A 26,176-nucleotide genomic window follows, 5' to 3' on the forward strand; every position below is an offset into this window, starting at 1 on the left:
CTTTAAATTATTTTTACTTCAGTACTTTACACCACAGCTTTATAGTAGTATCAACGAGGAACTAAAAGGAATACATCAAGGATGTCATATTAGTATCAATATAGAAGTGGTATCGACGATTTCATCCCCAGAGACGGGGTCTGTCTTGCGTCCACTGTCATCACCCACCTGTTTGTCTCTGTCTCTTTAGGGAAGATCTGAACACCTGCTGTGTTCTGTTTCTTCTCTATCTCCACAGGACAAACACAGATCCTAACCCCAGCCCTAACCAACAACCGTACACATACATTTAAACCTACACCTACGTATAATCCTAATCCTAACCCTAACCAACAACCGTACACAGAACTCTAAAACATCCACCTACGTCTAATCCTAATCCTAACCCTAACCCGTCACTCTCTCCACAGTTTCTGAACTACTCCACCAACACGTATGCCTAACCCCAACCGTAACTGTAACCCTAACCCTGTGTGTCTCTCTCTCTACAGTGCCACCCCAGTTCCTGAACTACCCTACCAACACGTATTCCTATGAGAGTATGGACATGGAGCTCGAGTGTGCTGTAACGGGGAACCCTCCTCCCACGGTGCGCTGGATGAAGAATGGAGAGGACGTTATCCCCAGTGACTACTTCCAGATCGTTGTAAGTCACATAGAACACAGCCTCTGTGTGCTTGTGTGTGTGTGTGTGTGGGGGGGGGGGTTGTAAACCATGTAATGCCATATAATGCCATGCACATACCCAGTGAATACTTCCTGACGGTTGTAAATCACACAAGACACAGGACCATGAACACCACTCTGATGACCTTGAATCAACAGATGTGACGTTTGAATTACAGGGGGGCTAGGAAGGCTGGATACCCCCAAGAGACAATTTATACATCAAAACCCATTCTGTAACTGTGTAGAAGTCAACTCAAAGATCTGACTATTTCAAGAATCGATGACAATCAGCTTTTGATCCAGATTGCATAGAAAATAGAAACAGCTTACTTTTAAATGGTAACCCATATATAGCATACTGCCATCTATTGGATAATGGCGCCGGAGGGGATGGCTGCCGTTTTACAGGCTCCTAATCAACTGTGCTATGTTGTTAGTTTTTTCGTGTTGTTTGTAACTTATTTTTTAACATATTGTGTAAATAATGTTGCTGCTACCGTCTCTTATGACCGAAAATAACTTCTGGACATCAGAACAGCGATTACTCACCTCGAACTGGACGAAGATGTTTTATTTAATGAGTCCGATGCGAAGGATATACTGCTTTCTCGGGAACGGGTCCGAGTGAGCAAACCTCCACTACCATCCGTACTATTGGCCAACGTGCAATCATTGGAAAATATACTGGATGATCTACGATTAAGATTATCCTACCAACGGGACATTAAAAACGGTACAATCTTATGTTTCACCGAGTCGTGGCTGAACGACAACACGAATAATATAAAGCTGGCGGAATTTTCCATGCATCTTCAGGACAGAGCAGCTACGTCTGGTAAGATGAGGGGCGGGGGTGTGTGTCTATTTGTCAATAACAGTTGGTGTCTAATATTAAAGAAGTCTCGAGGTATTGTTCGGCTGAGGTAGAGTACCTTATGATAAACTGTAGACCCACTATCTACCAAGAGAGTTCTCATCTATATTATTCGTAGCCATCTATTTAAAACCACAAACCGATGCTGGTACTAAGACCGCACTCAACAAGCTGTATAAGGCCATAAGCAAACAAGAAAATGCTAATCCAGAAATGGCGTTCTTAGTGGCCGGGGACTTTAATGCAGGCAAACTTAAATCAGTTTTACCTCATTTCTACCAGCATGTCACATTACTCCACATACAGAGACGCATACAAAGTTCTCCCTAGCCCTCCATTTGGCAAATCTGACCATAATTATATCCTCCTGATTCCTGCTTACAAGCAAAAACTAAAGCAGGAAGTACTAGTGACTCGCTCAATACGGAAGTGGTCAGATGACACGGATGCTACGCTACAGGACTGTTTTGCTGGCACGGACTATTTTCCGGGATTCATCCAATGGCATTGAGGAGTCTACCACCTCAGTCATCGGCTTCATCAATAAGTGCATCGACGACGTCGTCCCCACAGTGACCGTACGTACATATCCCAACCAGAAGCCATGGATTACAGGCAACATCCGCATCGAGCTAAAGGGTAGAGCTGCCGCTTTCAAGAAGCAGGACTCTAGTCCGGACGCTTATAAGAAACCCGCTACGCCCTCAGACGAACCATCAAACAGGCAAAGCATCAATACAGGATTAAGATTGAATCGTACTACACCGGCTCTGATACTCGTCGGATGTGGCAGGGCTTGAAAACTATTACGGACTACAAAGGGAAACCCAGCCACAAGCTGCCCCTGGGCCTACCAGACGAGCTAAATGCTTTTTATGCTCGCTTCGAGGCAAGCAACACTGAAGCATGCATGAGAGCACCAGCTGTTCCAGACGACTGTGTGATAACGCTCTCGGTAGCCGATGTGAGCAAGACCTTTAAACAGGTCAACATTCAGATTACCAGGACGTGTACTCAAAGCATGTGCGGACCAGCTGGCAAGTGTCTTCACTGACATTTTTAACCTCTCCCTGACTGAGTCTGTAATACCTACATGTTTCAAGCAGACCACCATAGTCCCTGTGCCCAAGGAAGTGAAGGTAACCTCCCTAAATGATTACCACCCTGTAGCACTCACGTTGGTAGCCATGAAGTGCTTTGAAAGGCTGGTCATGGCTCACATCAAAAGCATCATCCCGGATTCCCTACACCCACTCCAACTCGCATATCGCCCCAACAGATCCACAGATGACGCGATCTCAATCGCACTCCACACTGCCCTTTCCCACCTGGACAAAAGGATCACCTATGTGAGAATGCTGTTCATTGACTACAGCTCAGCATTTAACACCATAATACCCACAAAGCTCATCACTAAGCTAAGGACCCTGGGACAAAACACTTCCCTCTGCAACTGGATCCTGGACTCCCCCAGGTGGTAAGGGTAGGCAACAACACGTCTGCCACGCTGATCCTCAACACTGGGGCCCCTCAGGGGTGTGTGCTTAGTCCCCTCCTGTACTCCCTGTTCACCCACTACTGCGTGGCCAAACATGACTCCAACACCATCATTAAGTTTGATGACACAACAGTGGTAGGCCTGATCACCGACGACGATGAGACAGCCTATAGGGAGGAGGTCAGAGACCTGGCAGTGTGGTGCCAGGACAACAACCTCTCCCTCAATGTGAGCAAGACAAAGGATCTGATTGTGGACTACAGGAAAGGCGGGCCAAATAGGTCCCCATTAACATCGACGGGTCTGTAGTGGAGCAGGTCGAGAGTTTCAAGTTCCTTGGTGTCCATATCACCAACAAACTATTATGGTCCAAAAACACCAAGACAGTCGTGAAGAGGAACCGAGAACACCTTTTCCCCCCCAGATCCTCAAAATGTTCTAGAGCTGCACAATCGAGAGCATCCTGACCGGTTGCATCACCGCCTGGTATGGCAACTGCTTGGCATCTGACTGTAAGGCGCTACATAGGGTAGTGCGTACGGCCCAGTACATCACTGGGGCCAAGCTTCCTGCTATCTAGGACCTCTATACCAGGCGGTGTCAGAAAATATTGTCAAAGACTCCAGTCCCCCAAGTCATAGACTGCTCTCTCTGCTACCGCACAGCAGGCGGTACCGGAGTGCCAAGTCTAGGACCAAAAGGCTCCTTAACAGCTTCTACCCCCAAGCCATAAGACTGCTGAACAATTAATCAAATGGCCACCCAGACTATTTACATTGACACCCCCCCATTTTGTTTTTACACTGCTGCTACGCACTGTCTATTATCAATGCATAGTAACTTTTTCCCCACTTATATGTACAAATTACATTTTAGTCATTTAGCAGACACTCTTATCCAGAGCAATTTACAGTTAGTGAGTGCATGCATTATTTGTTTAATTTGTTTTCATACTGGCCCCCCATGGGAAGCAAACCCACAACCCTGGCGTTACAAGCGCCATGCTCTACCAACTGAGCTACAAGGGGGCCCGACTAACCTGTACCCCCGCACATTGACTCGTAACCGGTACATTAATGTATATAGCCTCGTTATTGTTATTTGATTGTGTTACTTTTTATTATTTTTTATTTTGGTAAATGTTTTCTTAACTCTTTCTTGAATTGCATTGTTGGTTAAGGGCCTGTAAGTAAGCATTTCACAGTAAGGTCTACATCTGTTATATTCGGCGCATGTGACTAATAAAGTTTGATTTGATTTATAATAACTGTGTTGTATTTTCCTCTTTAGGACGGCAGTAACCTCCAGATCCTTGGTCTGGTGAAGTCAGACGAAGGCTTCTATCAGTGTGTGGCTGAGAATGAAGCAGGGAACGCCCAGGCTATGGCCCAGCTCATACTGAGAGATCCAGGTAAGAGACAGAGCACTAACCGGGCCAAACCAAGCTAAGGCATTTCTATTCTTCTCTGTCTGTGTCTCAGCTCCACCTCTCTCTCTCTCTCTCAGCTTAAGGTCTCTCTCAGCTCCACCTCTCTCTCTCTCTCTCTCTCTCTCTCTCTCTCTCTCTCTCTCTCTCTCTCTCTCTCTCTCTCTCTCTCTCTTTCTCTCTCTCTCTCTCTCTCTCTCTCTCTCTCTCTCTCTCTCTCTCTCTCTCTCTCTCTCTCTCTCTCTCTCTTCTCTCTCTCTCTCTCTCTCTCTCTCTCTCTCTCTCTCTCTCTCTCTCTCTCTCTCTCTCTCTCTCTCTCTCTCTCTCTCTCTCTCTCTCTCTCTCTCTCTCTCTCTCTCTCTCTCTCTCTGTTCCATCCTATCCTCTTCATTGGTACTATTGTGATGTCACACATCCACCCCTCTGTCTCCATCTCTCCTCACCAGTGAAGGCTGGTGGGAGGAGCTATAGGAGGATGGGCTCATTGTATTGGCCCGAAAGTAATTAATGGAACGGAGTCAAACATGTGGTTTCCATAGTGATGTTCTATGTGTTTTGATGTGTTTGATACCGTTTCATTTATTCCATTCCAGCCATTACAACGAGCGTGTCCTCCTATATCTCCTCCTACCAGCCTCCTCTGCGCCTCAACAACACACAACCCATACCTCCACCCCTCCTCACTAACACACACCAACCTTTCCTCTCCTTCCTCAACCTCCACACCTCCACCCATCCCATCTCTCCGCCACTCCTCACCCTCTATCCCTCCACCCCTCTCCTTACCCTCCATCTGCTGGGAGGTCGTGGGTTGGGTAGGGGGTCAGTCTTTAGCCAAGCTTAACCAGGATTCCTGCTGGGTGCGGCAGAGGTTTCCCCACCACAGGCGACGGACGCCAGATGTTTCATGCCACTGACTGGGCTTGGAAAAGTAGAGACAGATGTGGCATGTACGATGTCCAGATTAGGACCCCATATTACGGCCAGCGTCAGAGTCACAAAGGGAGTCAGTGTGACACCAACTGAGGCTGTCCTAATATGGACACCGTATGATTGTTTCTCTGTGACACAGTGTCTTCGGCTGGCCCATAGAAATATAATGAATAGAGTGGACTTGAAGTCAATATAATTGTGGCTTTGGGCCTTCTGGTAATTCTATCCCTTCAGATGTCAGTGGGAGGATGACTCGGTGATGTTGTTGATTTATTTTGAGATTGTTTGAAAAGTTGTTACTCCATAGATGAGGGTCACATTTTCATGTCTGAAATTATGTTTTGAGTCACTGTCAGAGTTGGATCATAGCAACACAAACTCCTATCTGTTCAACTCCTATCTGTTCAACTCCTATCTGTTCAACTCCTATCTGTTCAACTCCTATCTGTTCAACTCCTATCTGTTCAACTCCTATCTGTTCAACTCTTATCTGTTCAACTCCTATCTGTTCAACTCTTCTCTGTTCAACTCCTATCTGTTCATCTCTTATCTGTTCATCTCTTATCTGTTCAACTCTTATCTGTTCAACTCCTATCTGTTCAACTCCTATCTGTTCAAATCGTATCTGTTCAACTCCTATCTGTTCAACTCCTATCTGTTCAACTCCTATCTGTTCAACTCCTATCTGTTCAACTCTTATCTGTTCAACTCTTATCTGTTCAACTCCTATCTGTTCAACTCTTATCTGTTCAACTCTTATCTGTTCAACTCCTATCTGTTCAACTCCTATATGTTCAACTCCTATCTGTTCAACTCCTATCTGTTCAACTCTTATCTGTTCAACTCCTATCTGTTCAACTCCTATCTGTTCAACTCCTATCTGTTCAACTCTTATCTGTTCAACTCTTATCTGTTCAACTCCTATCTGTTCAACTCCTTTCTGTTCAACTCTTATCTGTTCAACTCCTATCTGTTCAACTCTTATCTGTTCAACTCCTATCTGTTCAACTCCTATCTGTTCAACTATTATCTGTTCAACTCTTATCTGTTCAACTCCTATCTGTTCAACTCCTATCTGTTCAACTCTTATCTGGTCAACTCCTATCTGTTCAACTCTTATATGTTCAACTCTTATCTGTTCAACTCCTATCTGTTCAACTCTTATCTGTTCAACTCCTATCTGTTCAACTCTTATCTGTTCAACTCCTATACGTTCAACTCCTCTATGTTCAACTCCTATCTGTTCAACTCCTATCTGTTCAACTCCTATCTGTTCAACTCCCATCTGTTCAACTCTTATCTGTTCAACTCTTATCTGTTCAACTCCTATCTGTTCAACTCTTATCTGTTCAACTCTTATCTGTTCATCTCCTATCTGTTCAACTCCTATCTGTTCAACTCTTATCTGTTCAACTCTTATCTGTTCAACTCCTATCTGTTCAACTCTTATCTGTTCAACTCTTATCTGTTCAACTCCTATCTGTTCAACTCTTATCTGTTCAACTCTTATCTGTTCAACTCTTATCTGTTCAACTCCTATCTGTTCAACTCCTATCTGTTCAACTCCTATATGTTCAACTCCTATCTGTTCAACTCCTATCTGTTCAACTCCTATATGTTCAACTCTTATCTGTTCAACTCCTATCTGTTCAACTCTTCTCTGTTCAACTCTTATCTGTTCAACTCTTATCTGTTCAACTCCTATCTGTTCAACTCCTATCTGTTCAACTCCTATCTGTTCAACTCTTATCTGTTCAACTCCTATCTGTTCAACTCCTATCTGTTCAACTCCTATCTGTTCAACTCTTATTTGTTCAACTCCTATCTGTTCAACTCCTATCTGTTCAACTCCTATCTGTTCATCTCTTATCTGTTCAACTCTTATCTGTTCAACTCCTATCTGTTCAACTCCTTTCTGTTCAACTCTTATCTGTTCAACTCCTATCTGTTCAACTCTTATCTGTTCAACTCCTATCTGTTCAACTCCTATCTGTTCAACTATTATCTGTTCAACTCCTATCTGTTCAACTCTTATCTGTTCAACTCCTATCTGTTCAACTCCTATCTGTTCAACTATTATCTGTTCAACTCTTATCTGTTCAACTCCTATCTGTTCAACTCCTATCTGTTCAACTCTTATCTGGTCAACTCCTATCTGTTCAACTCTTATATTTTCAACTCTTATCTGTTCAACTCCTATCTGTTCAATTCTTATCTGTTCAACTCCTATCTGTTCAACTCTTATCTGTTCAACTCCTATACGTTCAACTCCTCTATGTTCAACTCCTATCTGTTCAACTCCTATCTGTTCAACTCCTATCTGTTCAACTCCTATCTGTTCAACTCCCATCTGTTCAACTCTTATCTGTTCAACTCTTATCTGTTCAACTCCTATCTGTTCAACTCTTATCTGTTCAACTCTTATCTGTTCAACTCTTATCTGTTCAACTCCAATCTGTTCAACTCCTATCTGTTCAACTCTTATCTGTTCAACTCCTATCTGTTCAACTCCTATCTGTTCAACTCCTATATGTTCAACTCCTATCTGTTAAACTCTTATCTGTTCAACTCTTATCTGTTCAACTCCTATCTGTTCAACTCTTATCTGTTCAACTCTTATCTGTTCAACTCCTATCTGTTCAACTCCTATCTGTTCAACTCCTATCTGTTCAACTCCGATCTGTTCAACTCTTATCTGTTCAACTCTTATCTGTTCAACTCCTATCTGTTCAACTCTTATCTGTTCAACTCTTATCTGTTCAACTCCTATCTGTTCAACTCCTATCTGTTCAACTCCTATCTGTTCAACTCTTATCTGTTCAACTCCTATCTGTTCAACTCCTATCTGTTCAACTCCTATCTGTTCATCTCTTATCTGTTCAACTCTTATCTGTTCAACTCCTATCTGTTCAACTCCTTTCTGTTCAACTCTTATCTGTTCAACTCCTATCTGTTCAACTCTCATCTGTTCAACTCCTATCTGTTCAACTCCTATCTGTTCAACTATTATCTGTTCAACTCTTATCTGGTCAACTCCTATCTGTTCAACTCTTATATGTTCAACTCTTATCTGTTCAACTCCTATCTGTTCAACTCTTATCTGTTCAACTCCTATCTGTTCAACTCTTATCTGTTCAACTCTTATCTGTTCAACTCCTATACGTTCAACTCCTCTATGTTCAACTCCTATCTGTTCAACTCCTATCTGTTCAACTCCTATCTGTTCAACTCCTATCTGTTCAACTCCTATCTGTTCAACTCTTATCTGTTCAACTCCTATCTGTTCAACTCTTATCTGTTCAACTCTTATCTGTTCAACTCTTATCTGTTCAACTCCTATCTGTTCAACTCCTATCTGTTCAACTCCTATCTGTTCAACTCTTATCTGTTCAACTCTTATCTGTTCATCTCCTATCTGTTCAACTCCTATCTGTTCAACTCTTATCTGTTCAACTCCTATCTGTTCAACTCCTATCTGATCAACTCCTATCTGTTCAACTCTTATCTGTTCAACTCCTATCTGTTCAACTCTTATCTGTTCAACTCTTATCTGTTCAACTCTTATCTGTTCAACTCCTATCTGTTCAACTCTTATCTGTTCAACTCCTATCTGTTCAACTCCTATCTGTTCAACTCCTATCTGTTCAACTCCTATCTGTTCAACTCCCATCTGTTCAACTCTTATCTGTTCAACTCTTATATTTTCAACTCCTATCTGTTCAACTCTTATCTGTTCAACTCTTATCTGTTCAACTCCTATCTGTTCAACTCCTATCTGTTCAACTCTTATCTGTTCAACTCCTATCTGTTCAACTCCTATCTGTTCAACTCCTATCTGTTCAACTCTTATCTGTTCAACTCTTATCTGTTCATCTCCTATCTGTTCAACTCCTATCTGTTCAACTCTTATCTGATCAACTCCTATCTGTTCAACTCCTATCTGTTCAACTCTTATCTGTTCAACTCTTATCTGTTCATCTCCTATCTGTTCAACTCCTATCTGTTCAACTCCTATCTGATCAACTCCTATCTGTTCAACTCTTATCTGTTCAACTCCTATCTGTTCAACTCTTATCTGTTCAACTCTTATCTGTTCAACTCTTATCTGTTCAACTCTTATCTGTTCAACTCTTTAATGTTCAACTCCTATCTGTTCAACTCTTATCTGTTCAACTCTTATCTGTTCAACTCCTATCTGTTCAACTCCTATCTGTTCAACTCCTATCTGTTCAACTCCTATCTGTTCAACTCTTATCTGTTCATCTCCTATCTGTTCAACTCCTATCTGTTCAACTCTTATCTGTTCAACTCTTATCTGTTCAACTCCTATCTGTTCAACTCCTATCTGTTCAACTCTTATCTGTTCAACTCCTATCTGTTCAACTCTTATCTGTTCAACTCCTATCTGTTCAACTCCTATCTGTTCAACTATTATCTGTTCAACTCTTATCTGTTCAACTCCTATCTGTACAACTCCTATCTGTTCAACTCTTATCTGGTCAACTCCTATCTGTTCAACTCTTATATGTTCAACTCTTATCTGTTCAACTCCTATCTGTTCAACTCTTATCTGTTCAACTGTTATCTGTTCAACTCCTATACGTTCAACTACTCTATGTTCAACTCCTATCTTTTCAACTCCTATCTGTTCAACTATTAACTGTTCAACTCCTATCTGTTCAACTCCTATCTGTTCAACTCTTATCTGTTCAACTCCTATCTATCCAAATCCTATCTGTTCAACTCCTATCTGTTCAACTCTTATCTGTTCATCTCTTATCTGTTCAACTCTTATCTGTTCAACTCCTATCTGTTCAACTCCTATCTGTTCAAATCTTATCTGTTCAACTCCTATCTGTTCAACTCCTATCTGTTCAAATCTTATCTGTTCAACTCCTATCTGTTCAACTTCTATCTGTTCAACTCTTATCTGTTCAACTCCTATCTGTTCAACTCTTATCTGTTCAACTCTTATCTGTTCAACTCCTATACGTTCAACTCCTCTATGTTCAACTCCTATCTTTTCAACTCCTGTCTGTTCAACTATTAACTGTTCAACTCCTATCTGTTCAACTCCTATCTGTTCAACTCTTATTGTTCAACTCCTATCTATCCAAATCCTATCTGTTCAACTCCTATCTGTTCAACTCTTATCTGTTCATCTCTTATCTGTTCAACTCCTATCTGTTCAACTCCTATCTGTTCAACTCCTATCTGTTCAACTCCTATCTGTTCAACTCTTATCTGTTCAACCCTTATCTGTTCATCTCCTATCTGTTCAACTCCTATCTGTTCAACTCTTATCTGTTCAACTCCTATCTGTTCAACTCCTATCTGATCAACTCCTATCTGTTCAACTCTTATCTGTTCAACTCCTATCTGTTCAACTCTTATCTGTTCAACTCTTATCTGTTCAACTCTTATCTGTTCAACTCCTATCTGTTCAACTCTTATCTGTTCAACTCCTATCTGTTCAACTCCTATCTGTTCAACTCCTATCTGTTCAACTCCTATCTGTTCAACTCCCATCTGTTCAACTCTTATCTGTTCAACTCTTATATTTTCAACTCCTATCTGTTCAACTCTTATCTGTTCAACTCTTATCTGTTCAACTCCTATCTGTTCAACTCCTATCTGTTCAACTCTTATCTGTTCAACTCCTATCTGTTCAACTCCTATCTGTTCAACTCCTATCTGGTCAACTCCTATCTGTTCAACTCTTATATGTTCAACTCTTATCTGTTCAACTCCTATCTGTTCAACTCTTATCTGTTCAACTCTTATCTGTTCAACTCCTATACGTTCAACTACTCTATGTTCAACTCCTATCTTTTCAACTCCTATCTGTTCAACTATTAACTGTTCAACTCCTATCTGTTCAACTCTTATCTGTTCAACTCCTATCTATCCAAATCCTATCTGTTCAACTCCTATCTGTTCAACTCTTATCTGTTCATCTCTTATCTGTTCAACTCCTATCTGTTCAACTCCTATCTGTTCATCTCTTATCTGTTCATCTCTTATCTGTTCAACTCTTATCTGTTCAACTCCTATCTGTTCAACTCCTATCTGTTCAAATCTTATCTGTTCAACTCCTATCTGTTCAACTCTTATCTGTTCAACTCTTATCTGTTCAACTCCTATACGTTCAACTCCTATCTTTTCAACTCCTATCTGTTCAACTATTAACTGTTCAACTCCTATCTGTTCAACTCCTATCTGTTCAACTCTTATCTGTTCAACTCCTATCTATCCAAATCCTATCTGTTCAACTCCTATCTGTTCAACTCTTATCTGTTCATCTCTTATCTGTTCAACTCCTATCTGTTCATCTCTTATCTGTTCATCTCTTATCTGTTCAACTCTTATCTGTTCAACTCCTATCTGTTCAACTCCTATCTGTTCAAATCGTATCTGTTCAACTCCTATCTGTTCAACTCCTATCTGTTCATCTCTTATCTGTTCATCTCTTATCTGTTCAACTCCTATCTGTTCAACTCCTATCTGTTCAAATCGTATCTGTTCAACTCCTATCTGTTCAACTCCTATCTGTTCATCTCTTATCTGTTCATCTCTTATCTGTTCAACTCTTATCTGTTCAACTCCTATCTGTTCATCTCTTATCTGTTCAACTCTTATCTGTTCAACTCCTATCTGTTCAAATCGTATCTGTTCAACTTCTATCTGTTCAAATCTTACCTGTTCAACTCTTATCTGTTCAAATCGTATCTGTTCAACTCTTATCTGTTCAACTCTTATCTGTTCAACTCCTATCTGTTCAAATCGTATCTGTTCAACTTCTATCTGTTCAAATCGTATCTGTTCAACTCTTATCTGTTCAAATCGTATCTGTTCAACTCTTATCTGTTCAACTCTTATCTGTTCAACTCCTATCTGTTCAAATCGTATCTGTTCAACTTCTATCTGTTCAAATCGTATCTGTTCAACTCTTATCTGTTCAAATCGTATCTGTTCAACTCCTATGTGTCCAAGCAAAAGGCTCAGTGCCATTGATGCATACTGTATGTGTCCAAGCAAAAGGAGATAATACTAATATGCCATTTAGCAGACGCTTTTATCCAAAGCGACTTACAGTCATGCGTGCATACATTTTTTTCTGTGTATGGGTAGTCCCGGGGATCGAACCCACTACCTTGGCGTTACAAGCGCTGTGCTCTACCAGCTGAGCTACAGAGGACCTCTGCTGCAGATGTTGGTACAGCTGTCTTTGCTCTACATACAAGGCTCCCCCCTCCCGATTCCACTCCCTTAACCTAAATCCTGCTTTTACTTTGGATAATTTTGAACTCCAGATTGGTGTCATCTTAGAGTAGGGATCACCAACTAGATTCAACCGCAGGCTGATTTTTTTCTTGAGCGGATGGTCAGGGGGCTGGAACATAAGAGATATATTATTTGACTAAAACAGTCAAAAGTTTGGACACCTACTCATTCAAGGGTTTTTCTTTATTTTTACAATTTTTTACATTGTAGAATAATACAGACGATAGCCCTATTTGGTAAAAGACCAAGTCCATATTATGGCAAGAACAGCTCAAATAAGCAAAGAGAAATGACAGTCCATCATTACTTTAAGACATTAAGGTCTGTCAATACAGAACATTTCAAGAACTTTGAAAGTTTCTTCAAGTGTAGTCGCAAAAACCATCAAGCGCTATAATGAAACTGGCTCTCATGAGGACCGCCACAGGAATGGAAGACCCAGAGTTTCCTCTGCTGCAGGGGATAAGTTCATTAGAGTTACCAGCCTCAGAAATTGCAGCCCAAATAAATGCTGTTCAGAGGGGACTGTGTGAATCATTTGTTCTTCAATAGGACAATGACCCAACACACCTCCAGGCTGGGTAAGGGCTATTTTACCAAGAAGGAGAGTGATGGAGTGTTGCATCAGATGACCTGGTCTCCATAATCCCCCGACCTCAACCCAAATGAGATGGTTTGGGATGAGTCAGGCGACAGAGTGAAAGAAAAGCAGCCAACAAGTGCTCAGCATATGTGGGAACTCCTTCAAGACTGTTGGAAAAGCATTCCAGGTGACGCTGGGTGAGAGAATGCCAAGAGTCTTCAAAGCTGTCATAAAAGCAAAGGGTGGCTATTTGAAGAATATCAAATATATAATATATTTCGAATTGTTTAACACTTTTTCGGTTACTACATGATTCCATATGTGTTATTTCATAATTCTGATGTATTCACTATTATTCTACAATGTAGAAAATAGTAAAAATAAAGAAAAACCCTTGAATGAGTAGGTGTGTCCAAACTTTTGACTGGTACTGTATAGTTTTTATAAACTTAATAAAATCACCCGCCGGCCAGGCTCTTAGAGTGTAGTGTCGCCCTGTCCTGTCCCTCGACATACACCCCCCCCCCCCCCCCCCCACATGTCTCCACATTGCTGTGTCACCCCAGGGCCTTCCTGTTGTTGATGCGTCGCGCCTTTCCCTTCCTGTCGTAGATACAGCACCCAGTTCCCTTCCTGTCGTAGATACAGCACCCCGTTCCCTTCCCACATCCTGACCTCACAGCTTGAGTGGTGTCTGCCACCGTGCACGCTGGGTAACATCAGCCGCCATACTTACATGGGAACATCTGAGAGAGCAGACCTGTCCTGTCTCCCTGCATCACACACACTGTCTGTTCTCCCAATGTCTTGTTGGACTTCATTCAATTAGACGGCCTCCCTCTGGTATTCTCAGTAGCAGTGTGCTCCGACATGCTGAGGTACTGCAGTGTGTGTGTGTGTGTGTGTGTGTGTGTGTGTGTGTGTGTGTGTGTGTGTGTGTGTGTGTGTGTGTGTGTGTGTGTGTGTGTGTGTGTGTGTGTGTGTGTGTGTGTGTGTGTGTGTGTGTGTGTGTGTGTGTGTGTGTGTGTGTGTGCGTGCGTGGAGGTGTGTGTATGTGTGTAGCAGGTAACTGAATCTCGGACTAAACTCACTATGGGACCTGGAAACAGCAGGACTATTCTATTACTAGATATAAAGTGTATAACTCAACTTTGCATTGGATGTGATTTGTATTTGTATTTATTATGGATCCCCATTAGTTACTGCCAAGGCAGCAGCTACTCTTCCTGAGGTTTATTATGGATCCCCATTAGTTCCTGCCAAGACAGCAGCTACTCTTCCTGGGGTTTATTATGGATCCCCATTAGTTCCTGCCAAGGCAGCAGCCACTCTTCCTGGGGTTTATTATGGATCCCCATTAGTTCCTGCTAAGGCAGCAGCTACTCTTCCTGGGGTTTATTATGGATCCCCATTAGTTCCTGTCAAGAAAGCAGCTACTCTTCCTGGGGTTTATTATGGATCCCCATTTGTTCCTGCCAAGGCAGCGGCTACTCTTCCTGGGGTTTATTATGGATCCCCATTAGTTACTGCCATGACAGAAGCTACTCATCCTGGGTTTTATTATGGATCCCCATTAGTTCCTGCCAAGGCAGCAGCTACTCTTCCTGGGGTTTATTATGGATCCCCATTAGTTCCTGCCAAGGCAGCAGCTACTCTTCCTGGGGTTTATTATGGATCCCCATTAGTTCCTGTCAAGAAAGCAGCTACTCTTCCTGGGGTTTATTATGGATCCACATTAGTTCCTGCCAAGGCAGCAGCTACTCTTCCTGGGGTTTATTATGGATCCCCATTAGTTCCTGCCAAGGCAGCAGCTACTCTTCCTGGGGTTTATTATGGATTCCCATTAGTTCCTGCCAAGGCAGCAGCTACTCTGGGGTCAAGCAAAATTAAGGCAGTTGTAAACCATTTAAAAAACATTACAATACATTTCACAACAGATTTCACAACACAATAAGTGTGTGCCCTCAGGCCACCACTCTACTACCACATATCTACAACACAAAATCCATGTGTGCGTGTGTGTATAGTGCGTATGTTATCGTGTGTGTGTGTGTGCCTGTGTGTGTGTGTCTCTTCACAGTCCCTGCTGTTCCATAAGGTGTATTTCTATCTGTTTTTAAATCTGATTTTAATGCTTGAGTTACTTGATGTGGAATACAGTTCATTGTAGTTATGGCTCTATGTAGTACTGTGCGCTTCCCATAGTCTGTTCTGGACTTGGGGACTGTGAAGAGACCTCTGGTGGCGTGTCTTGTGGGGTATGCATGGGTGTCCGAGCTGTGTGCTAGCCGTTTAAACAGACAGCTCGGTGCATTCAACATGTCAATACCTCTCACAAATAGAAGTAGTGATGAAGTCAATCTCTCCTCCACTTTGAGCCAGGAGAGATTGACATGCATATTATTAATGTTAGCGCTCCGTGTACATCCAAGGGCCAGTCGTGCTGCCCTGTTATGAGCAAATTGTAATTTTCCTCTTTGTGGCACCTGACCACACGACTGAACAGTAGTCCAGGTGTGACAAAACTAGGGCCTGTAGGACATGCCTTGTTGATAGTGTTGTTAAAAAGGCAGAGTAGCGCTTTATTACGGACAGACTTCTCCCCCATCTTATCTACTGTTGCATCAATATATTTTGGCCATGACAGTTTGCAATCCAGGGTTACTCCAAGCAGTTTAATCTCCTCAACTTGCGAATGATTTGTCCCAAATACAATGCTTTAAGTTTTTGAAATATTTAGGACTAACTTATTCCTTGCCACCAACTCTGAAACTAACTGCAACTATTTGTTAAGTGTTGCAGTCATTTCAGTCGCTGTAGTAGCTGGTGTGTATAGTGTTGAGTCAGCATACAAAGACACACCGACTTTACTCAGAGCCAGTAGCATGTCATTAATAAAGACTGAAAAAAAGTAAGGGGCCTAGACAGCTGCCCTGGGGAGTGCCTGACTACCTGGATTAGGTTGGAGAGGCTTCCATTAAAGAACACCCTCTGTGTTCTGTTAAACAGGTAACTCTCGGTCCACAATATATCAGTGAGTGTAAAGCAACATACGTTTTTTCAGCTGCAGACTATGATCGCTAATGTCAAAAGCTGCACTGAAGTCTAACAAAACAACTCCCACAATCGTTTTAATTTCTTTCAGCCAATCATCAGTCATTTGTGTAAGTGCCGTACATGTTGAATGCCATTCCCTTTAAGCATGCTGAAAGTCTGTTGTTAATTTTTTACTAAGAAATAGCATTGTATCTGCTCAAACACTATTTTTTTTTCCAGAAGTTTACTAAGGGTTGGTAACAGGCTGATTGGTCGGCTGTTTGAGCCAGTAAAGGGGGCTTTACTGTTCTTAGGTAGCGGAATGACTTTTGCTTCCCTCCAGGCCTGATGGCACACACTTTCTAGTAGGCTTTGATTGAAGAGATGCCAAATAGGAGTGGCAATATCATCCGCTATCATACTCAGTAATTTTCTATCCAAGTTTTCAGACCCAGGTGGCTTGTCATTGTTGATAGAAAACAATGTTTTCTTCACCTCTTCCCCACTCATTTTACGGAATTCAAAATTACAATGCTTGTCTTTCAGAATTTGGTCAGTTATGTATGGATGTGTAGGTTGAGAATTTGTTGTTGTCATGTCTAAATTTGCCAATCTTTCCAATGAAAAAAGTATTAAAGTAGTTGGCAATATCAGTGGGTTTTGTGATGAATGAGCCATCTGATTCAATGAATGATGGAGCGGAGTTTGCCTTTTTGCCCAAAATGTCAGTTAAAGTGCTCCACAGATTTTTACTATCATTCTTTATATCATTAATCTTTGTTTCATATTACAGTTCATTCTTCTTTTTATTCAGTTTAGTCACATGATTTCTCAATTTACAGTACGTTTGCCAATCGGCTGTGCAGCCAGACCTATTTGCCATCTCTTTTGCCTCATCCCTCTCAACCATACCATTTTTCAAATCCTCATAAATCCACGGGGATTCAGCCGTTTTTACAGTCATTTTCTTAATGGGTGCATGCTTATTAGTAACTGGGATAAGCAATTCCATCAATATGTCAAGTGCAGCATCTGGTTGCTCCTCGTTACACACCACAGACCAGCACATATTCTCTAAATCTTCAACAAAGGAATCACTACAAAACGTATTGTATGAACTCTTATACACTATACTACGCTATATTACACACTATTAGATGTGATGTGAATACACTGGCCTTAATGGCTTTGCTACGTGTTTTTCTGTCACTTTTCTCAGGGAGGGTGTGGGGCAGGGGGTTTGTTAACCTACAGATTCCCTGCTCACCCTCCTTTCTCACAAAGTTATAATTTAATCAACATCACATTCAGTTGATGAGGAATGTTTTCATTAAGGAGGTATTTCAACGGGGAGTGATAGAGTGAATCAATTAAGAACCACAACGGGACTCCAGCACTGTTACAGTCTTAATCTGTGTCTGGGAAACTATAGATTATCCTACTAGAGAAGAGAGATTTCCAATGTTCTTCCTTCTTTTCTTTTTTAATCACTGCTCAACAATGTGCTGCAGTCAGCGAGGGCCTCCCCAGAGCCTTAGCTAGGAACAGCAGTAACAGCACAGATGGCTGAGAAAACTGAAAAGCTGCATCCCAAATGGCAACCCTATATCCTATTTCTTATAGTGTACTTTTGCTCAGACTACTATGGCCCTCGTCAAAAAAATATGGTGCCGTTTGGGACGCAGGCAAAGTCTCACAGACCGAACAGAAACCAATCAAAGCAGCTAGAGAAGGTCAGAGTGACAGTTGGAGTCAGAAAACCCTGGTTACTGTCACCACGGGAACCCCTAACAACTAGAGCCCGACTGATTTATCAGTTGACCACTATTTCTGGCCGATATTAGTTATGTATTTGTATCTGCATTTAATCCCCCCTAAAAGGGCCAATATAAGATGCGTAGAAAACACTCGTTCTTCATAGAATTTGACTTTTGTTTTTGCATTTCATTATTTGTCCTGAAGACAGGGTTGCCAGGTCTAACAAAATGTCTAGCCCAAATGACCTCTGAAGACCTGCCTGAAAACTAGCCCAAAAACATTTTTCGCAGGCAAGAGAGCAAGGAGTTGCCACATTTATCCAATAAACCCTTTTTTCCATAACGTTATTGAGCAAATTAAGAAGGAAATATCGACTTCATTTTTAACAACGTAGGCTAAGAAGCAAAGTTCGGTTTTCCATCAAAATAACAATATGTCGCAAGAGAAAATATAAATCACCCTTGTAAAACTCTCCAGATCATTTTCCATCAATGGATGTCAATTTAACTTGTTTTGACTGCTATGATTAAGCAATAAGGCCCAAGGAGGTGTGGTATATGGCCAATACACCACGGCTACAGGCTGTTCTTAGGACATAGCCCTTTAGTCGTGGTATATTGACCATATACCACAAAAAACTGCCCTTAGCTGTGGTATATTGACCATATACCACAAAAAACTGCCCTTAGCTGTGGTATATTGGCCATATACCACAAACCCCTGAGTTGCCTTATTGCTATTATAAACTGGTTACCAACGTAATTAGAACAGTAAAAAGTATGTTTTTGTCATTCCTGTGGTATACATCTGATATACCATGGCTTTCAACCAATCAGCATTCTGGGCTCAAACCACCCAGTTTATAATTGTAAATAAATTCAGTTTGCGCATGCACATAACTTCAAAAAATGAACGTTAGGCTATTTTCTGGAAATTGTGCCGTTATCATGTGCCAGATGTTAAGACTACAGATGTTAAGACTACAAACCGTTATAAATGGCCCATTTGCGACATTGACTTGTTATTTCAATAGGCGTAAGCTACTGACTAAAACACGGGTTTATAATTGCAATTAAACTTAGCCATGGTTTTCTGAGCTAGATGCAGGTAGTCTATAGCCCAGGGCTCTCCAACCCTGTTCCTGGAGAGCTGCCCTCCTGTAGGTTTTCAATCCAACCCCAGTTGTAACTAACCTGATTCAGCTTATCAACCAGGTAGTTATTAGAATCATGCGCGCTAGATTAGGATTGGAGTTAAAACCTGCAGGACGGTAACTGTCCAGGAACAGGGTTGGAGAGCCTTGCTATAACCCCTGATAGGCCAACATGCTAGCATCTCATTTCAGGGGAAAAGTCCACAATGAAACTGACATTAAATGTGGATAATGATACATTTGCAATAGAGCTGTGACCATGATCACAGTTGATAACTTCCTAATTTAATTAACTAAACATGGCCATTAATAATTGCATAACAACACAAGGCTACTACAACAACAAACTGAGTTATAGGCTATTTATTGAATCCGTTTGCCAGCTCCGTATAGGCTACACAAGTGGCACAAATTGATATCGTCATTTCAACATACTGTAATTATTGTATCAAATGGTAGGCTACAGTAGCCTACAACGGTATATAAATTAATAGCCTACTTGATTGGCCAACAGATGCAAATGTAACCTATCCTTCTCCACATTTAATGTCATTTTCATTGTCGACTTTTTCCCATAACACAAGCACGCAAGGGAGTTCCATAACTTTCATTTCAAATGTCCCCTCACAATGCATTCCAGACCCTAGAACTGAGCATGAGTAAAACCCTTCGCTTAATTTGTATTTTCCTTGTATTTATTATGGATCCAAGGCAGCATCTACTCTTCCTGGGGTCCAGCAAAATTAAGGCAGTTCATACAATTTTAAAAACATTACAATACATTCACAGATTACACAACACACTGTGTGCCCTCAGGCCCCTACTCCACCACTACCACATATCTACAACACAAAATCCATGTGTACGTGTGTGTATAGTGCGTATGTTATCGTGGGTGTGTGTGCATGTGTCTGTGCATATGTTTGTGTTGCTTCACAGACTCCGCTGTTCCATAAGGTGTTTTTTAATCTGTTTTTTTAAATCTAATTTTAATTTTAAATCTGATTCTACTGCTTGCATCAGTTACCTGATGTGGAATAGAGTTCCATGTAGCCATGGCTCTATGTAGTACTGTGCGCCTCCCATAGTCTGTTCTGGTGGCATGTCTTGTGGGGTATTCATGGGTGAACGAGCTGTGCGCCAGCAGCTCAAACAGACAGCTCGGTGCATTCAACATGTCAAGACCTCTCATCAACACAAGCAGTGATGAAGTCAATCTCTCCTCCACTTTGAGCCAGGAGAGATTTTTATTTTATTTATTTTATTTAACCTTTATTTAACCAGGTAAGCCAGTTGAGAACAAGTTCTCATTTACAACTGTGACCTGGCCAAGATAAAGCAAACCAGTGCGATAAAAACAACAACACAGGGTTACCTATGGGGTAAAACAAAACATAAAGTCAAAAATACAACAGAAAATATATATACAGTGTGTGTGAATGTAGTAAGTTATGGAGGTAAGGCAATAAATAGGCCATAGTGCAAAATAGTTACAATTGCGTATTAACACTGGAATGATAGATGTGCAAAAGATGATGTGCAAATAGAGATACTGGGGTGCAACAGAGCAAAATAAATAACAATATGGAGATGAGGTAGTTGGGTGGGCTAATTTCAGAATGGGCTGTGTACAGGTGCAGTTATCGGTAAGCTGCTCTGACAACTGACGCTTACATTTAGTGAGGGAGATAAGAGTCTCCAGCTTCAGAGATTTTTGCAGTTCTTCCAGTCATTGGCAGCAGAGAACTGGAAGGAATGGCGGCCAAAGGAGGTGTTGGCTTTGGGGATGACCAGTGAGATATACCTGCTGGAGCGCAGACTACAGGTGGGTGTTGCTATGGTGACCAGTGAGCTAAGGTAAGACAGGGATTTGCCTAGCAGTGATTTATAGATGACCTGGAGCCAGTGGGTTTGGCGACGAATATGTAGTGAGGGCCAGCCAACAAGAGCGTACAGGTCACAATGGTGGGTAGGATATGGGGCTTTGGTGACAAAACGGATGGCACTGTGATAGACTACATCCAATTTGCTGAGTAGAGTGTTGGAGGCTATTTTGTAAATGACATCGCCGAAGTCAAGGATCGGTAGGATAGTCAGTTTTACGAGGGCATGTTTGGCAGCATGAGTGAAGGAGGCTTTGTTGTGAAATAGGAAGCCGATTCTAGATCTAACTTTTGATTGGAGATGCTTAATGTGAGTCTGGAAGGAGAGTTTACAGTCTAACCAGACACCTAGGTATTTGTAGTTGTCCACATACTCTAGGTCAGACCTGCAGAGAGTAGTGATTCTAGTCGGGTGGGCGGGTGCAAGCAGCGTTCGATTGAAAAGCATGCATTTAGTTTTACTAGTGTTTAAGAGCAGTTGGAGGCTACGGAAGGAGTGTTGTATGGCGTTGAAGCTCGTTTGGAGGTTTGTTAACACAGTGTCCAATGAAGGGCCAGATGTATACAAAATGGTGTTGTCCGCATAGAGGTGGATCCGAGCGTCACCAGCAGCAAGAGCAACATCATTGATATACACAGAGAATAGAGTCGGCCCGAGAATTGAACCCTGTGGCACCCCCATAGAGACGGCCAGAGGTCCAGACAACAGGCCCTCCGATTTGACACATTGAACTCTATCTGAGAAGTAGTTGGTGAACCAGGAGAGGCAGTCATTAGAGAAAGCAAGGCTATTTAGTCTGCCAATAAGAATGTGGTGGTTGACAGAGTTGAAAGCCTTGGCCAGGTCGGTGAAGACGGCTGCACAGTACTGTCTTTTATCGATCGCGGTTATAATATCGTTTAGGACCTTGAGCGTGGCTGAGGTGCACCCATGACCAGCTCGGAAACCAGATTGCATAGCGGAGAAGGTACGGTGGGATTCGAAATGGTCGGTCATCTGTTTGTTAACTTGGCTTTCAAATACAGTGAGGGAAAAAAGTATTTGATCCCCTGCTGATTTTGTATGTTTTCCCACTGACAAAAATATGATCAGTCTATAATTTTATTTGTAGGTTTATTTGAACTGTGAGAGACAGAATAACAACAAAATAATCCAGAAAAACGCATGTCAAAAATGTTATAAATTGATTTGTATTTTAATGAGGGATATAAGTATTTGATCCCTCTGCAAAAAATGACTTAGTACTTGGTGGCAAAACCCTTGTTGGCAATCACAGAGGTCAGACGTTTCTTGTAGTTGGCCAACAGGTTTGCACACATCTCAGGAGGGATTTTGTCCCACTCCTCTTTGCAGATGTTCTCCAAGTCATTAAGGTTTCGAGGCTGACGTTTGGCAACTCGAACCTTCAGCTCCCTCCACAGATTTTCTATGGGATTAAGGTCTGGAGACTGGCAAGGCCACTCCAGGACCTTAATGTGCTTCTTCTTGAGCCACTCCTTTGTTGCATTGGCCATGTGTTTTGGGTCATTGTCATGCTGGAATACCCATTTACGACCCATTTTCAATGCCTGGCTGAGGGAAGGAGGTTCTCACCCAAGATTTGACGGCATTGTTGTTCACTAATTTACTCCAAGTAGGGAAAGGATGGCGGGGTTGAAAAGTAATTGAGTATATATATAAAAAACATGGGGGATTGGAAGTGATGCAGACAATTACATTGATAGAAGATACAATCTATCTGCAATATTAAGCTGATCCATCCCCCCCCTAAAAAAAAAAAAAAAAAACATGGCCCCGTTCATCGTCCCTTTGATGCGGTGAAGTTGTCCTGTCCCCTTAGCAGAAAAACACCCCCAAAGCATAATGTTTCCACCTCCATGTTTGACGGTGGGGAGGGTGTTCTTGGGGTCATAGGCAGCATTCCTCCTCCTCCAAACACGGCGAGTTGAGTTGATGCCAAAGAGCTCCATTTTGGTCTCATCTGACGACAACACTTTCACCCAGTTCTCCTCTGAATCATTCAGATGTTCATTGGCAAACTTCAGACAGGCATGTATATGTGCTTTCTTGAGCAGGGGGACCTTGCGGGCGCTGCAGGATTTCAGTCCTTCGCGGCGTAGTGTGTTACCAATTGTTTTCTTGGTGACAATGGTCCCAGCTGCCTTGAGATCATTGACAAGATCCTCCCATGTAGTTCTGGGCTGATTCCTCACCGTTCTCATGATCATTGCAACTCCACGAGGTGAGATCTTTCATGGAGCCCCAGACAGAGGGAGATTGACAGTTATTTTGTGTTTCTTCCATTTGCGAATAATCACACCAACTGTTGTCACCTTCTCTTGTAGCCCATTCCAGCCTTGTGTAGGTCTACAATCTTGTCCCTGACATCCTTGGAGAGCTCTTTGGTCTTGGTCATGGTGGAGAGTTTGGAATCTGATTGATTGATTGCTTCTGTGGACAGGTGTCTTTTATACAGGTAACAAGCTGAGATTAGGAGCACTCCCTTTAAGAGTGTGCTCCTAATCTCAGCTCGTTACCTATATAAAAGACACCTGGGAGCCAGAAATCTTTCTGATTCAGAGGGGGTCAAATACTTATTTCCCTCATTAAAATGCAAATCAATTTATAACATTTTTGACATGCGTTTTTCTGGATTTTTTTTTGTGATTCTGTCTCTCACTGTTCAAATAAACCTACCATTAAAATGATAGACTGATCATTTCTTTGTCAGTGGGCAAACGTACAAAATCAGCAGGGGATCAAATACTTTTTTTCCCTCACTGTACTTTCGAAAGGCAGGGCAGGATGGATATAGGTCTGTAACAGTTTGGATCTAGAGTGTCACCCCCTTTGAAGAGGGGGATGACCGCGGCAGCTTTCCAATCTCTGGGGATCTCAGACATTATGAAAGAGAGGTTGAACAGGCTATTATTAGAGGTTGTGACAATTTCGGCGGCTATTTTTAGAAAGAAAGGGTCCAGATTGTCTAGCCCAGCTGATTTGTAGGGGTCCAGATTGACATGTATATTATTAATATTAGCTCTCTGTGTACATCCAAGGGCCCTGTTCTGAGCCAATTGCAATTTTCCTAAGTCCTTTTTTGTGGCACCTGACCACACGACTGAACAGTAGTCCAGGTGTGACAAAACTAGGTCTTGTAGGACCTGCCTTGTTGATAGTGTTGTTAAGAAGGCAGAGCAGCGCTTAATTATTGTCACACTCTGGCTCCAGGACTTGTGTATTTGAGCCAGGGTGTATGTTGTTTTGTTGGGTTTTGGGTGATGTTTTATGGTTGCATGTCTGTCACGTTTATTTCTAGGTGGGGAGTTCTGTTGTGTCTATTTCTAGGTTGTGGTTGTGTTTCCTTGTTTGTATTCAATGACTCCCAATCGGAGGTAACGAGTGTCAGCTGTCGGCTCGTTATCTCTGATTGGGAGCCATATTTAAGATGTAGGTTTTCTTGTGTGTGTTGTGGGTTTTTGTTCTATGTTCAGTCGGTGTACTGAGGACGTTACGGATCGTGTTTTGTTTTGTCGTTATTTCACATTAAAGTCATCATGTTCACTCCCAACGCTGCGCTTTGGTCCTACTTTATTGGCGATCGTGACAGAAAAACCCACCACAACGAGACCAAGCAGCAGTTGGATAACGGGTGGTGGAGCCAGAAGAGTGAAGGTTGGGAGAGGACTATGGAGGCCTGGTCCACCGAGAGGAGAGACCCCCAGAAAAATTTTAGGGGGGGGCTCACGACGTCGGGGCAGAAGGTGTACGGCCCGGAGGAGTGCAAGAGGTTGGCAGATATGGCCGCCAGTTTAAGGGGGCCACTGGTTACGAAGGGGATGGAAAGTGTGGAGGCACGGCGAGAGGTACTGGGGGGTGTTTCCAGTCCGGTCCGGCCCGTTCCTGATCCCCGTGTAGGGCCAGGGGTGTGTGTCCCCAGTGCGGTTCTGCCTGTCCCTGCTCAACGCCCCGAGCCTACGGGGTGCGTCGTCAGCCCTGTCCAGCCAGAGCCGTCCGCCAGACAGGATCAGCCAGAGCCTTCCGCCAGACGGGATCAGCCAGAGCCTTCCGCCAGACGGGATCAGCCAGAGCCTTCTGCCAGACAGGATCAGCCAGAGCCTTCCGCCAGCCAGGATCCGCCAGAGCCGTCCAGCCATGAGCAGCCAGATCCGTCAGCCGGCCATGAGCAGCCAGATCCGTCAGCCAGCCATGAGCAGCCAGATCCGTCAGCCAGCCATGAGCAGCCAGATCCGTCAGCCAGCCATGAGCAGCCAGATCCGTCAGCCAGCCATGAGCAGCCAGATCCGTCAGCCAGCCATGAGCAGCCAGATCCATCAGCCAGCCATGAGCCGTCCAGCCAGGATCCGCCAGAGCCGTCCAGCCAGGATCCGCCAGAGCCGTCCAGCCGGGATCCGCCAGAGCCGTCCAGCCGGGATCCGCCAGAGCCGTCCAGCCGGGATCCGCCAGAGCCGTCCAGCCGGGATCCGCCAGAGCCGTCCAGCCGGGATCCGCCAGAGCCGTCCAGCCAGGATCCGCCAGAGCCGACCAGCCAGGAGCCACCAGAGCCGTCCAGCCAGTATCCGCCATTCAGCCTGGTACTGCCCCTTAGTCCGGTACTGCCCCTTAGTCCGGTACTTCCCCGTAGTCCGGTGCTGCCCCTTAGTCCGGTGCCGCCCCTTAACCCAGTGGGGTGTAGTTGGGGGGTGGTAATGTGGAGGAGGCTAGGGAAGCGGGTGGTGACTAAGGTGGGATGGGGACCACGACCAGGGGCAGAACCGCCACCGTGGACAGACGCCCACCCAGACCCTCCCCTAGACTGTATGCTGGTGCGCCCGGAGTTCGCACCTTTAGGGGGGGGTACTGTCACACTCTGGCTCCAGGACTTGTGTATTTGAGCCAGGGTGTATGTTGTTTTGTTGGGTTTTGGGTGATGTTTTATGGTTGCATGTCTGTCACGTTTATTTCTAGGTGGGGAGTTCTGTTGTGTCTATTTCTAGGTTGTGGTTGTGTTTCCTTGTTTGTATTCAATGACTCCCAATCGGAGGTAACGAGTGTCAGCTGTCGGCTCGTTATCTCTG

General features: G+C 43.1%; 1 protein-coding gene across 1 annotated transcript in view; it reads left to right on the forward strand.

The window, feature by feature from the left end:
- Positions 1–26,176, forward strand: part of LOC311135794 (netrin receptor DCC-like) — a gene marked incomplete at both ends in the record, with an annotated part of 433,415 nt that overhangs the window by 256,174 nt on the left and 151,065 nt on the right. The window contains 2 exons of the mRNA XM_084169836.1: positions 492–646; positions 4,332–4,452. Of these exons, the coding sequence (XP_084025962.1) occupies positions 492–646; positions 4,332–4,452 (276 nt within the window). The remainder of the gene's footprint in view (positions 1–491; positions 647–4,331; positions 4,453–26,176) is intronic.

Source organism: Coregonus lavaretus (genome assembly GCF_964263955.1).
Source record: "Coregonus lavaretus genome assembly, chromosome: 10".
NCBI lineage: Eukaryota > Metazoa > Chordata > Actinopteri > Salmoniformes > Salmonidae > Coregonus > Coregonus lavaretus.